At 27.3% G+C, this 15,889-nt stretch overlaps 1 protein-coding gene across 1 annotated transcript; it reads left to right on the forward strand.

Annotated features, from left to right (window-relative positions):
- Nucleotides 1–14,297: 14,297 nt before the first annotated feature.
- Aspvir_004368 (aminoglycoside phosphotransferase family protein) lies at nucleotides 14,298–15,188 on the forward strand (the record flags this gene model as incomplete). Its single annotated transcript, XM_043267597.1, has 1 exon — nucleotides 14,298–15,188. The coding sequence occupies one exon, from the start codon at nucleotides 14,298–14,300 to the stop codon at nucleotides 15,186–15,188; it is 891 nt and encodes a 296-aa protein (XP_043123532.1).
- Nucleotides 15,189–15,889: the final 701 nt, after the last annotated feature.

Raw genomic sequence — 15,889 nt, forward strand, 5'->3', positions numbered from 1 at the left:
AATAATTAGTCTGCTAAAGAACCTAGTATGCTTGTAGTAACTAATTAGGATTTACTAAATAGTAATAGGTATAGTTCTGTTAAGTAGGAAAATATTATACCTAAAGAACTTATTTATAAATAGATAATACTTACTAAAAATAAGAAATATTAGGCTATTAGTACTAATAAAGAAAAGACTAACTATAAAGAGCTAGATTAAGCAGACTTTCCTATAATAGATTAGACTATAATTAATTAATCTATTAATCTACTAGATAAAGAGTATAGAACTTAGTAGATAAGCCTTAATCCTAATAAGGAGTAGTCCTATAAGATTCCTAAGATATCTTAGAAAAATTCCCTAAGAGATAATAATAAAGTAGATTATTATATAGCATAGCTATAATAGCTAGATAGGAAATAGTTAGTAGAACTAGAAGTATACTAACTAAATATATAAATCCTTAAGAAAGTTAAATAAGAAGTGAAAGAATATATATATTAGAACCTAGAATATTAGACCTAAGCTAAGTCCTAGGACCTATATACTAGTAGATACACTAAATATCTACTAAGATATAATAAATATAAGTAATAGCTAAATAAGTACTTCTATAAGCTCAGAAGGGTATTAGAAAAAAGACTACTAGGGCTATTCTATAGGGTATATAATTATATCTAGTACTTATATAAATATTTCTAAAGACACCTAAAATATTATGAAGTACTATAGATTACTTATTATAGTAATAACTATAGTATTTACTATAATAATAAGTATATAGTAAAGTTTTAGCTAGCAGTGCTAATAATTATAAAAGAAAATATTAGTTATCCTTATTAGAGACTTAAATACTTCTATAGAGGATATAGAAGACACTAGGAATATAATATAATATATTAGACTATATATTTTAAAGACTAGTATATAATATACTACTAGGGAAAGCTAGGAGGAGGATATTTTTCTATACTATTAAGAAATCTCTAACTATCCTAATAGGATACTAAGTACCTATACCTTATAGTAACTAAAGTATAATAAGAAAAATACTTAAAGCTCTAAGCTTATATCCTAAGCTAGTTAACCTAAGTAATAATTAACTTAGGAGTAATAGGGAACTATATAAATCTAGGATTTATAAAGAAGCTAGGGCTTCTAGGAATTATAAAAGTAGTACCTAAACTAATTATAGATCTAAATAGAGAGAATTTAGGAACTCTCTTAATTATAACTAAATTAGGAACTATATCTATGGTTATATTAGGATATTTTAAATAACTAAACTTTAATATAGTACTAATAGGATAGTATAATATAATGTTAGAGATTCTATAGCTTAAGAATTATAACCTAGTAATTAACTAGAAGATAGAAAGTCTATAGTTTAACTATAAATACCTATAATAGGACTAGAGATAAGGGGAATCTAGGACCTTATAGTATATTAGGTTAAAAGGAATTAATAATAATACTAAGTAGTTAGAAGGTAAACTAAAAGATATAGTAATTAGCTAAAATATAATAGTAGTACTAGTAGTAACTAAGCTATTATAAAGAATAGTAATAATAGAGCTACTAGGATAGATACTAGAGTAAGATAGTAACTATATAGATATTATAATACTAGATAATATAAGTAAAATATTATAAGATAAAATCCTTGAGGATATAAGTTTAGGGTTAGAACTAACCTAGAACTATAGACCTAGGCCCTGCACGGACCTAGCTATAACCCAGATATAGGATCTAGGAACTAAGACTAAATTAGACTTAGGAGTATTATCTCAAGAATACTATAAATATAAGACCTTATTTAAGTAACTAAAATAGTATGTCCTATTAGAATATAGAAAATATAATTATAAAATCCTACTACAGGAAGGGAAGTCACTAGTATATAAGAAAATATATTAGATATTAGAAAAAGAACTATAGATGCTTAAGGAATATATTAATAAATAGTTATAACTTAGGAAGATATAACTATTAATCTTATTAGTAGGATATAGTATACTCTTTATACCTAAGAAAGATAGAAGTCTATAACTTTATATAGACTATAGACTATTAAATATAATTATAATTAAAGATTATTATCTACTTCCACTAATCCATGAAATCCAAGATCAAATTTAAGGAGTAAAATAGTTTATAAAGTTAGATATTACTAATACTTATAATCACCTTTAGATTACAGAAGGCAATAAATAGAAGATAGTATTTAGAATGAAATTTAGATACTTTAAGTATCTAGTTATGCTATTTAGGCTAACTAATGCACTAGTATCTTTTAAAAGGTTTATAGAGAAGGTATTATATAAATATCTTTATCTCTTTATAATAGTCTACTTAGATAACATCCTAATCTTCTCTAAGGAAGAAGAATAATATATTAAGTATATTACTAAAGTATTATAGGAGCTATAGAAAGTAAATATTAAACTAAAATTAAAGAAATATAAATTCTATATCTAAGGAACTAAGTTTTTAGGATATTAGATATCTATAGAAGGAATCTATATAGAAATTAATAAAGTAAAATTAATTATTAAATAGCCTTAACTAAGGAATATTAAAGAAGTTTAATAATTTATTAGACTTATTAACTATTATTAATAATTTATTAAAGGGTATATAAAGATTATATATTCACTTTTTAAATTACTTAAAAAAGTAAAAGACTTTAACTAGGATGAAAACTATAATAAAGTTTTTTATTAAATTAAATAGTAAATTATTAGTACACTAATATTAGTATAAAGTAACCTAGAGAAGGAGATAATAATTAAAACTAATATATTAGATTATATAATCAGAATAAGGATAACTTAACTAGGAAGTGATGGAAAACTATAACTAGTTATATTCTACTTATAAAAGTTAATTTAAGCAGAACTTAACTATAATATCTATAATAAAGAACTACTAGCTATAGTAGTAGTATTTAAAGTCTAGAGAGTTTACCTAGAGGGAGTATAATATATAGTTATTATAAAGATAGATTATAAAAACCTCACATTCTTTATAACTATAAAGAAACTAATAAGAAGATAAGCTAGATAGGCTAAGATACTCTTATAGTTTAATTTTAAAATTATTTACTATAAAGGAATAGAGAATGGATAAGCTAATATACTTAGTTAATAACTAGATTATGAATTATAAGGAAAAATAGTTAAGTTAGTAATACTAAAGTAATAAGAAGATAGATTATTAATATATAATTATAATACTCTTATAGCTATAATTAAACTGTAAGGGGACCCACTGATTTAAGAAATTATTAAAGTAATAAAAAAAGATAAAATTATTTAAAAAATACTTAAAAACTTAGCAGATAATAAGTATATAACTACTAATAAATAGAGATTAGTATACCTATAAGGACTTATCTATATACCTAAGTATATAAGGAGCAAGATTATCACTAGGTATTATAATAACCTAATGCATAGTTATATAGAAACTAAGAAAATAGCTAAAGCTATCTTAAGGAACTACTACTTTCTAAATATAAGAAGAAAGATATAGAGCTATATTTATTAATATAAAACTTATATTAGAGATAAGCTAGCCAGACACTAGCTATATAGAAAAATGTAATTACCAGAGATACTAAAGAAACTATAGAAATAGATTACTATTAACTTTATCAGACTACTACTAAAGTTAAAAGGGTATAATTACCTAATGATAGTTACTAATAGACTTATAAAATTCATCTATTTAATCCTAACTATAATAATAATAATAGTATCACAACTTGCAAGCTTACTCATAGGATATATAATTATTAATTATAGAATGCTATAATATATTATATTAGATAGAGATAAACTATTTATATTAAAATTTTAGTAATTATTAACAGACTTAATAGGAATTAAGTAAAGACTCATGACCATATATCATCTATAAGCTAATAGATAAACAGAATAAATAAACTAGATAGTTAAGTAATATCTATAATACTATATAAATTACTAATAGGATAATTAGGTAGTTTACCTACTAATAGCATAGTTTATATATAATAATACCATTCACTTAATAACAGGAGAAACACTATTCTTCACTAACTATAGGTATAATCCTATATTAATTAGAGAACTATAAAATAAAGTACCTACAGCAGATAAAGCTATAGATTTAGTAGATATTATTAATTATTTAAGGACTTAGCTTTTAAGGGATATTAAATTTATAAACCTTAAAATAGTAATTTACTATAATAAGAAGCACAGGAGTACTCTAGATCTTAAAAAGAGGGGGAAAGTTTACCTGCTCTATAGAAATATTAAAATAAAATAACTAAGTTAGAAATTAGACTATTAGAAAATTAGACCCTTCATTATCAAAGAAAGAAAAGGACTAGTTAACTATAAGTTATAACTATTAAAAAGTATATTAAAAATTTATCTAGTATTTTATATCTTATTATTAGAACTAGTACTAGAGAGTGCAGAAATTACTAAAAATATAGAAATTAATAATAACACTAAATAAGAGTATAAAGTTAAGGAGATTCTGAACCATAGATAAGTTAGTAGAAAACTATACTATCTTATAAAGTAGAAAGGATATGATACCTTAGAGAATATATAGGAACCTATTAAGAATCTAATAGGCTGTTACTAACTTATCTAATAGTACTATTTAAAGGGAAATTAAAGTTTTCCTAGAAGGTGGGAGGCATCTAATTAATCTCTACTATTATCTAACTAAAATTAGGATTCTCAGAAGTTATAGCTAGCTATTTAATCTTAGCTATAGGATTAGGCTGTTTGGAAGACTTCTTCTTATCTAAGATCTATAATAACTTAGTATTATATTTAGATATCTTGAAACCACACTTCTTAAGAAACTTTTATTGTTTTTAAAGCTATAAATAGTAAGCTAATAACTTAGTAACCTTTTACTATTTTTCTATTAATTCTTTTTAAATTTTCTCTAAATAATCCTACAGTTAATGAAGCTTAGGATATAAGAGTTCTAACTTATTATTAGTTAAGGAAAGCTTAGAGGTAATCTTCTTTTCAGCCTCTTTTAGAATATTCTATTCCTTTACAGTATAGAAATCCTTTTTATATAAATAACCTTAGTAAGTACATGATGTATACTTAGAATATTTATAAGACTAGTCTATTATATATACTTTACTAGATAAAGCATAGTAATTATAAGGAAAGGAAGTAATAAAGCTATTCTTAATAATATACTCTACTTAATAAATATAATTAGTAACTTAATTATAGTTATAGGGAAGTTTAGGAGCAGGAGCACCTTTAGGGATAGTATTAGTATAATACTTAAGTATAATAAGTAAATATAGTTAATAAAAGAAATTACCTACCTGGGGAAACACTGCCTTTTAAATTAAGTTTTAAGGACAAAATACTAAGAGAGGGGGAGGTGATGTTATAACACTAATATAGCTATACTAATACTAGGTAGATATGATAGGCAGAATTATAGAGTAATAATAACTAACTAAACTATAGTTATTAAACTATAGGAAGACCATAGTTTCTAGTACAGAAACTATATAACTATAGCCTTTCTATTATTATCTAGAATTACTCTATAGTGCTCTAGAGCACTAGGCTAGATTTACTAGGAGAGAGGTTATACCTAATATATAATATAATAGAAGGGTATATAATATAGTTAGTATTTTAGTATTATAGATATCTACTAATATACTACCCTACCACCTACTATAACTATTATTAAGAGGGACTATAGATATATAAGGATACTTATTATTATTATATCTAGAGATCTTAGTTTAGTTTCTTATATTTAATAATAATTATTTACTTAAGTATAAGTTTACTAGTCTAATTTATTAGTTACTCTCTTACTATTAAGTATATATACTTAATAGGCCTTGCTTCTATCTCTACTATTATTATTCTTATATTACTATTAGGTTATCCTTAATCTTTAGAAGGTTATTATATCATTGCATCATCAGGCTACCAAGGTGGTAGGCCTTAGGTAAGTATCAGATATAGTCTAGGGACTATATCACCTCATTCCTAAAGTAGTTAACTAGCAGAGAACAGCAGAGACGGATCCCAGGGTGTGACAGAAATATCTTAGTATAAAACCTAGCTAGCTTACTAGTTAGAAAAGGAAGCCTAATACTGAGCTATTAAACTATTCTTTAATAAAGAAAGTCTAGGAGTATCTAGATAATATATTACTAACTAAAAAGAAGATTAAGAATATAAAAAATATAGACTATTAAGCTATATGCTAGGCTGTCCTCTAGCTTAAAATAACTAAAGACTATTAGATAGCTAGTAAAGTAGAGCAGGCTAGTCTAGTAGAAAGAATAAAGAAGTATATTATAGATAGGTAGTAAGTAATACCTATACTAATTATTATAATAATTAATACTAATAATTAAATAGAGTTAAAGATGATAGAGTAGCTATGTATATTATAGATAAGCTTAGTTATACTAAGTAAAGTATTTTTATAATATAGGATAATAGTAACCCTATATAAGAGGATAAGGAGGAGACTAATAAAGTCCTACTAGACTAGTAATATAGGTAAGATAATATTAAGAGTTTTAGAGTTAAGGTACTACTAGATATGCTAAAATCTCTAATTAAGAAGAAGTATATTAAAGTATAAAAAAATAGTAAGAAATTCTAAACTAGCTATATATAGTAGTAGTGGGTAATCTATTAGATTAATAATATTAATATCCTTTACTATAAGATTGCTTAGCTTAATACTATACTAGTTAATAAGATCCTATAGAAAAAACCCTATAAGTATTTCTCTAATAAAGACTATATATATATAAGGACTCTCTAGTAGGCTTATACTAATAACTAGGTTAATCTATCTAGATCTATAGATTAGTAGCCTAATGACTATAACTTCATTAAGTATAGATTTACTATTAAAGAGGAGTTATATACTCTTATATAGGGGTATATTAAGACTTTAGATATAGTTTTTACTAATAGAGTATCTGTAGACTTTAATAAACTAGTATTTAGTAATAAGGAGCTAATAGTTTTGTGTCCTTTATCTAAGTACTTTATTATTAAGTAAAATTAATATATTTATAGGCTTCTAGTAGATATTATATTAAGTGCTATAATAGGAGTCTACACCCTATAGAGTTAAATAGGAAATACTAGTCTTTCTATAGTTATAACTAATAATACCTTATATATATATATACACCTCTTGTATACATGCCCTCTTTGTGTTTAATTAATATCTAGTTAATATTATATTAAGTACTATAATAGGAGTCTATACCCTAGAGTTAGAAATACTATTTCTCTTCCTAAGGCCTTAGGTGGTTATAATTAGTAACACCTTATATATATATATATAATTCCCTCTCTAGGTTTAATTAACGCTACTAATACATATATATAATTAGTGATTAACTATATACTATAGTGGTAGTTAATGTAAAATATTTATATATTTAGAATCTAATAGCTATAAATATCTATTCTTTATTAAAAGTAAAATCCTGCTTAGTTATAAGGTAATTAGGACCTTTATTCTAGATATTAATCTTATCTATCTTAGGGATATTAAAGCCTTCCTAATTCTAAGCACCCATAGGCAGTTTAAGTTATTCTAATATAGGATTTTTACTAGATATAATATATTCTTAAATATATCTATATAATTAAAGATAGGCTTACTTATATATTTAGGTGCTGTCAGATAGCACCTATAAACTATTAATAATAGAAGGGTAGCTAAGCCTTTAAAGCTTATTATAATACTAGTCCTTTATTAATTAGGATAAGTAGTCATTAACATCTTTAGATAATTAGTAAATAGATTATAATATATTAAAATATACTTACTATATAAAGAGAGTCTTGCCTAGAGGTCTTCTAAGATAGATATATTAGGCTCTAAGCTATAGTTCTAAATATCATTACCTAGCTAGTAATACAGCATAATAGGTTGCCTAGAGATATAGTTAGGTCATTAAGGTTAGCAGTGAATTATATAGGAATTCTATAAGTAGATAAATCTATAGATCTCTAACCAAAGTATGGGTATATAGATTACTAGAAGAGTAATATAGTTAGCTAAAGAGTCCTTATTAAAATAACCCTTTAATAACTCTATAAAATAGTTCTAGAACCATGCTTAGTAAAAGTTAAATATAGCCTTAGGTTCAGATTAATATACCTACTAGAGAAATAGAACTAACTTTATTAACTAACCCTACTATACCTTAATCTACTAGTTTATAGTGCTTATTCTATATTAAAAGCACCCTCCAAAGGATGCATCTAGTTAAATTTTTTAGATAAAGATATAGTAAGTAGATATAATAAGAGGTATCTTAACATCTCTATTAGTATATAAGATCTATAGTAAGATATGCTATGTATCTAAAGTATAAAGATATTATTAAAGAATACTAATAGCTATATGATTTAAGATGCTAATATATATCTAGATAATATATTAAGAGTATATATTAATAGTAGTATAGATATCTATACCCTAAAACTACAGCTTGCAGTATCTATTAATTAACTAGAGATAATTTAGCCTAGGGATAATGTATTCACTATAATGTTATTAAAGGTTATTTAGTTAATAAGTAACTCTATTAGGATCTAGCTTCTATACTATAGTAAAAAGTTAATTACTATTAAAGTTAGTATTATAATGTTATAATTAATGTAATAATTATAGGAAATAAGATATATTAGGAAGTGAGATACTATTTATTCCTAAAATATATATATAATAGGCTATAGCCTAACCCTTTAATACTTCTATTATCTAACTCCTTCTATATAATAGCTAGCAGTGCCTGGTTAGCCTCCTCTTAGTTCTATAGATAAATTTATCTCCTAAGGCCTATCTATCTATAGAGCTTAGTAAGGCCTCTTATATTAATTTTATAACCTTCTTTCTATAGAATTATTATAATATTTCTATCTGATAGGCAGTATTTATAAAATAATACTATAATTTAGTAGTAGATAGCTTTATTATTATTAGACTTTAATCTCCATTAGACACCCTATTCATAGAGCTAGTAATTAATAGTCTTTCTATTTACTAATATATTATAATGCTCCTGTAAATAGGTAACTATATAAGATATTAAGATTTATCCTATAGCTATCTTAATAATCTCATCCTTATAGGGTTCTAGGTTAATTATCTAATAAACTATCTTTATAATAAAACACTGTTATACTAAAAAATTAATATAGATAAGGTAAGAATAAAGGGGGATATTTAGGCTACTTATAATATTAGCTATAATTAACTATATCTAATTAATACTAGTAAAATAACTAATTTCTATAGAATTCTACTCTCTATACATTTCTGACTATAATTTAGATATATTAATTAAAGGATTAGGACTATTAAGCTAACCTTTCTATATTTATATAAACCTTAGAGTAGATTACTATTTATATAGAAATATATAGAAGAAACTAAATAATTATTAGAAGCTAAAAAGAAGTATATAAGTAGATTAATATACTTAAACTCCTTCTAAGTAGTACCTAAATATTACTACCCCTTATTCTACTATTTTAACTCCTTATTCTTTATCTTTAAGATACTATAGACACCTTACTGCACTAAGCAGCCTGGGTATTACTATTATATCTAAAGTATAAATAATAATGCTTATCCTTATTATAGTAAGGTAAACCTAAATAAGTATTAGGATTAGAATTAGATTATAATTCTATCTAAATCTAATTTAGACTATAAGGTAGTATTAGTTAGTAGTCTACTAGTAATATTTACTTAGTAGGTTAAGCACCTAGCTCTAGAGAGCCTAATTCCAGAAGTTTTAGTATCTAGTATACTACTTAATAGGACTAGTAGCCTTATAAGAATATAGTAGAGAAATACTTAAGAGACTATACCTACTTAACTAAATACTAGATATCCACCTCTTAGTCTGTGGGGCGGTGAACTAATAGAGGGTAAAAAGAAAAAAGAAAAGCTAGAGAAGCTAGAGAAGCCTAAAAGTAAATTCTAGTAGATTAACTTTTAAGTCTAGATAGATACATCCTATAATAATTATAGTATTAAAAAATATAGGAAGTAGACTTCTATTAGTAGTAAGTATAAGCTTAACCTAGTATTACCTTAAATATTCTAATAAGTATTAGTAAACTTTTCTATAAGTATCCTACTAAATTAAATCTTTATAATTATAGATACTTTCCTTAATGACCTTATTAATAGATATAGAGAAATAGTAAACTAGTATATATAAAATAGTAATAAAGTCTTTATTTTACCTATATTCTAACTAAAAAATAGTTCTAGTTATATTAAGTAAAGTGCCTGGGAGGGAATACTTAAAAAGATACTTATTAAGTATTTCCTAGCTAAGTTATCTAGTAAAATAATATAGGATACTAAGGCTTATTATAATAAGCCTAATTAGATTACACTATTTAAGGTAAATATTTATATAATAAACTAAGAGCCAGCTACTAAATTAGAAGAGGAGGACTTACAGGATAAGGAGCTATAAAAGAATAAGATAAAGGGAATTAAGAAAGAGCTAAGTATTAAGAAAGAGCTAGGTATTAAGAAAGAGCATAGTATTAAGAAAAAGTATAATATTAAGAAAGAGCATAGTATTAAGAAAGAGTATAATATTAAAAAGAAGTATACTATTAAGAAAGAGCATGCTATTAAGAAGGAGCTAGTTATTAAGAAGGAACTAGTTACTAAGATATAATAAATAAAGAAAGGGTTAATAAAGAAAGAATTAGAGGGTAATACCTTAATATTAGAGTCTGCTAATATAATAGAGGTAGTCTCTTAGTAGATAGAACTAACCTCCTAAGCTTTAAGTAAAACTAAGAGTTAGCTATTATCCCCCCTATCTTTAACTAAAGCTAAGAGTTAGTAATCATCTCCCCTAATAATAAGTAGTATATTATTAGAGCTATATAGTTAACTTTAGTAAAAGTATTTATATTAGGACTTTTTAACTAAGGAATAGCAGCCCCTAAAGGAACTATAGTAGATAGATAAAGAGGTAATAAGGGTATTTAGATTACCTCCTAATAATATTAATAATATATTTACTAAGATAGAAACCTTAGATATACCTACTAGATAAATATAGCAGAAGCAAGCTATAGCTAAATAAGTATAGAGTAATATTTATATATTTAAGTTTATTATTTATATTATTAAATTTATTATTATCTAGGCTTAACCCATATAATATCTTAATAGTGAATTTAATATTTAAGTTATTTAGCCTTTATACTTCTTTATTTAGAGATTATTACATTAATTAGTACGCAGCCATATAATTAATTTTTATTATTATTTAGAAATATTACTATCCTATCTTCTAATTAGCTAGGCTTTATCTTTTATCCTTATTCTTCCTATAGTTATAGATTTATGCTGCCTTTACCCTCTGTAGTATGGATTCAGGTCTCTATTTATAAAGGGGTGCCTGAGGGCTGAGGCCTTAGTAGACTATATACTATAGTATATATATGATTATATATGACTAATATTTAATATTTAGATGGTTTAACCCTCCAGTAATGACCCTTAGTAATAAGATAAATAAATAAACCTAAATATAGATAATTAGTTAAGTTAAGAGGAACCCTATTAGCTTAAGTCTTCTAATATATAAGCCTCTGTTCTAGTAACTAGTAAGATAGGTTTACTATAATCTTAGTTATCCTTATCTAAGAATTCATAAGCTCACCTTCTAGGTGATATAGGAGGCTATAGATTTCTTTCTTATTAGAGAGTTTATATATAAGTTAGTCTTAACCTAATATATAGTAATTAATATTATAATCTAATTATATAATTATAGTAGCTAAATCTACCAGAAAGCATGCTAGCTATTAGGAGATTAAGGTTATACTAATTTCTATTAAACTAAATATAGGGGCTAGGTAAGAGATAAGCCTTAGTATAAATTATATTACTATTAATTATAAGACTAAAAGTATTTAGGATTAGGTCTTTTATATAGTTAAGCATTACCTTTAACTTATAAATAGAATTAAGTTAATCTATAGGATAAGATATAGTATACTTAATTATATATAAAGTCTAATACTTATTTAACTTCTATAGGTATTAGTAGAGTCTATAGATAGTTAAGACTTTTATAGATATTAGTAGAGTCTATAGATGGTTAAGACTTCCTAGATATTAGTAGAGTCTATAGATAATTAAGACTTCTATAGATATTAGTAGAGTCTATAGATAGTTAAGACTTCTATTAGGTAGATAATATCTTACTTAGTTATCTTAACTATAGGAAGCTCCTAGTAGTTTAAGATTAGATTATATTTCTTCTTAAAGTAGGTCTCTATACTTATTTTCTTAGTTTTTCTAGTAGCTTTATCTTTAATTTTAATAGTATATATACTTAATTATATATAAAGTCTAATACTTATTTAACTTCTATAGGTATTAGTAAAGTCTATAAATAGTTAAGACTTTTATTAGGTAGATAATACCTTTCTTAATTATCTTAATTATAGGAAGCTMCTAGTAGTTTAAGATTAGATTATACTTCTTCTTAAAGTAGGTCTCTATACTTATTTTCTTAGTTTTTCTAGTAACTTTATCTTTAATTTTAATAGTATATTACTAGGTGTTTATATTAAGTAAGCCCTTAATAATAAAATTAATACTAAGATAAGGATAGCCTTTATAATATAGCTAGACTCTAAGCTTATAAAGGTAATAGTAAATCTTATAAAAGCTAGTTAACTTAGTAATATTACTATAGCTATTAGTAATAGGCTTAAGAAGGTGTATTAGGTACTAATAATTCTAGTAATTAAGTACTACTATAGTAGTGCCTATAAAAGAGGTCTATATCTAGAAGTAGGTATTAGATATATTAATATTAATAATAAGATTATAATCTTAGTATAATGATTAGTTAAGATATTAGTTAGCTTAATAAGAGTAAGAGGCTAGCTTATAAGTATAGAATAGATTACCTAGTAGATACCCTTAAAGACTAGGATAGCCTTTATAATATAGCTAGCTCCTATGCTTTAAAGGTAATAAAGAATCTTATAAAAGCTAGTTAACTTAAGTAGAGAAAGAAGATAGTACTCTAAGGGCTATAGTATTAAGTACTTAGGATAGAACTCTTAAGTACTATATTAAGTAGTATATTCTTTACTATCTTATAAGCATCCTCTATATTTAGATTTCTTTATTTTTTATAGATATATAGCCTTACTACACCTAGGCAATATATTCAGGCATGATAAGGTCTAGGAACTATTAATAGTAAGGTACCCCTATAGAAACCTACTACTAAATATACTAGGTTATGCCTAAAATTAAAAAAAATCTATTATCCAGAGGTCACAGGTTTATTTCTAGCTATTACTAATAAAGAAAATCTTTTTCTATTCTAAACCTAGATCCTTAGTACTAAGATCTAACTACTAGATACCTTTAGTACTATATAAAAAAGTATAGATATCTATGTACCTCTATAGGTGTTATATTAGTATATAGTTTTACCATAAGTATACAACATATATGATAGTAATAAGGATTTATTTAATCATCTACTATATACCTAGATATCTACTAGGCTTATCTAACTAGACCACCTAGTATTTAGTTAAGAATTAAAGCTTTTTAGTTAAATATCTACTTACTACCTTTGCTCTAGTTGCAAGCAGTAGTCCATAAGATATTTTGATTTTACTATACTAGGGATAGTGCAGTGTGTGTGACCATAGGGAGTGTGGGAGTAGTGGCATATAATCATTATAAAAATACTAAAAGTCCATATTATAGCTATAGTCTGCTGTACCCTCTCTAGTAGACAGCCTTCCCCGCCTTCAGAGTTTGGTTGTGCTCTAGTTCGGGCAAAACTTCTGCAAACATGTATAACTAGAGAGTTTCATAACTTGTGGATTCGTGGTTTCTGGAGCGGTGTACAAAGCTGTTAGAAAATAGATTACTGCTTGATTTCAAGATACATGACTATATATAACTCTATACTGATGAGGATATAGTCCGGACGCCTTTTTAGCTTAGTGGTATATTATTTTCACAAAAGCTCCTTCCCCGTCAATTCAAAGGATACACTGCAGCACGACATCAGGCCAATAACTGATAGGTCCCCTTTTCGGGATTATGCATTTCTAAAATGTCTGTCTGCCATGTGTTTAATCCTGATTAAGGAGCCTCACGTGAGCGGTGAGCTGTCCCTTAAATTCGCAAACATTGACCCCGTCTGAGCAGACAGAGCGACTTCACCCTCTTCTTCGCCCATTTTCATTATGGAGGAGGACCCGGCCCAGGGCTGTGTTGCCTGTGGTTGGACATTGGAACAGCAGGAGCAATGCTTTTATTCGAGCCATGTCAAACTCTTCTATGGCGCGAGCCGACGCGGAGTCTGGTCAATCGGGTCAGATGTGATCCTGAAAGAGCGCCCTGATAAGGGCCCAAAAAACGAAGTGAAAACGCTGAATCACATTTCCAAGTACCCTGATATCCCTGCTCCAAAGCTTATACGTGACTGGGTTGATAGCGACGGGCGGTATTTTGTGCTCCAAGAACGAATAAAGGGACAAACACTTGAACAAGCGTGGCCTACACTATCAGAGTCCCAGAAGACAGCTATCGCAGACCAAGTTGTCCAAATCCGCAAGAAGCTACGGTCCCTCACATCGGAGTCAATACAAACAGTTGATCAAGGCCCATGTGAGCCAGCGCTACTCTTTCCTGACCGTGCGCCCCACGGACCTTTCCACTCTGACCTCGAACTTTGGAATGCGATTACTATTACGCTCCATCATCCACCAGCAAAGTCTTTCCCTCAGCGAGTGTTGGAGAATTTGAAGAAGCGTATGCCTAAGTGTGAACCCTATGTTCTCACCCACTGTGATCTTAATTTGGGCAACCTTATTGTTAGAGACGGGGCGTTGGTCGGAATACTTGATTGGGAATTTGCCGCCTACTACCCTGTATGGTATGAATACGTCTCGGCTTCTTGGGGATGGACTGAGGATGATGCTGAGTGGAAAAAGTTGCTACAACAACGTATGGAGGCACATGGTGACGGACATCGTGATGCGAAGGACTTCTGGATGGATCTTCGTCAGTTACGAAAGTTCCCGAACTTGGATGAAAAGGGTCAACAAGTGTTGGAAAGACTATCTGCTGACTGAGAACGATTGACCTGTATTTGGACTTCTTCTATGGCATCTCACATTTCGGCATTCTCGAGAAAAAGTACGCTGAAGGTAGTAAAACAGTATCGGCTTGAGCAAGGATATTTTGCATGAAATGTGCTGAACAAAGGTATATCTATTTTTTGAGTAAGCAGCTTGTGGCTTATGCATGGTCTTCGCTCGATTCGTATTTGGTTGCTCATTGTACTACCACTTCAATTATGGGAAAGGAACCAGACAACGTATTGATGGCTCCGTTGTCCACCCGCCTGCTGCTTCTTGAATAACGTGCCAAGCAAAACATGGCGGTGGGCCACATCTACGACTTTATTGTTCTACAACTATATACAGTACAAGATCAAAAGGCGGGCAGGCATACCATGTTAAAGCGCTCTGTTCTTGAGGGTCGAACTCCAGAATACTTTGAATGCCCAGAAACTGGTCTATAACTTTATTACCTCAGACTAAGGTCATTTCTCATCTCTTCTTAACTTAGGAGGTCCCACTCTTCAGATAAATATGGCATGCCTTTGCAGAAGTTCCCATAACGTCCCACAGAATCAGTTAACTAAGATAAGTAACATGCTGGCCGTGCTATACATTCAGGTGCTTCTAAATCAGATTAAGTGCACCTTCAAATAGCTAGGAAAGAAATTATAAGTATTCATTAACTAATATAGATGTGAAGTAAGAATAAA

The sequence above is a fragment of the Aspergillus viridinutans genome (genome assembly GCF_018404265.1).
Source record: "Aspergillus viridinutans IFM 47045 DNA, scaffold_2, whole genome shotgun sequence".
Classification (NCBI taxonomy): domain Eukaryota; kingdom Fungi; phylum Ascomycota; class Eurotiomycetes; order Eurotiales; family Aspergillaceae; genus Aspergillus; species Aspergillus viridinutans.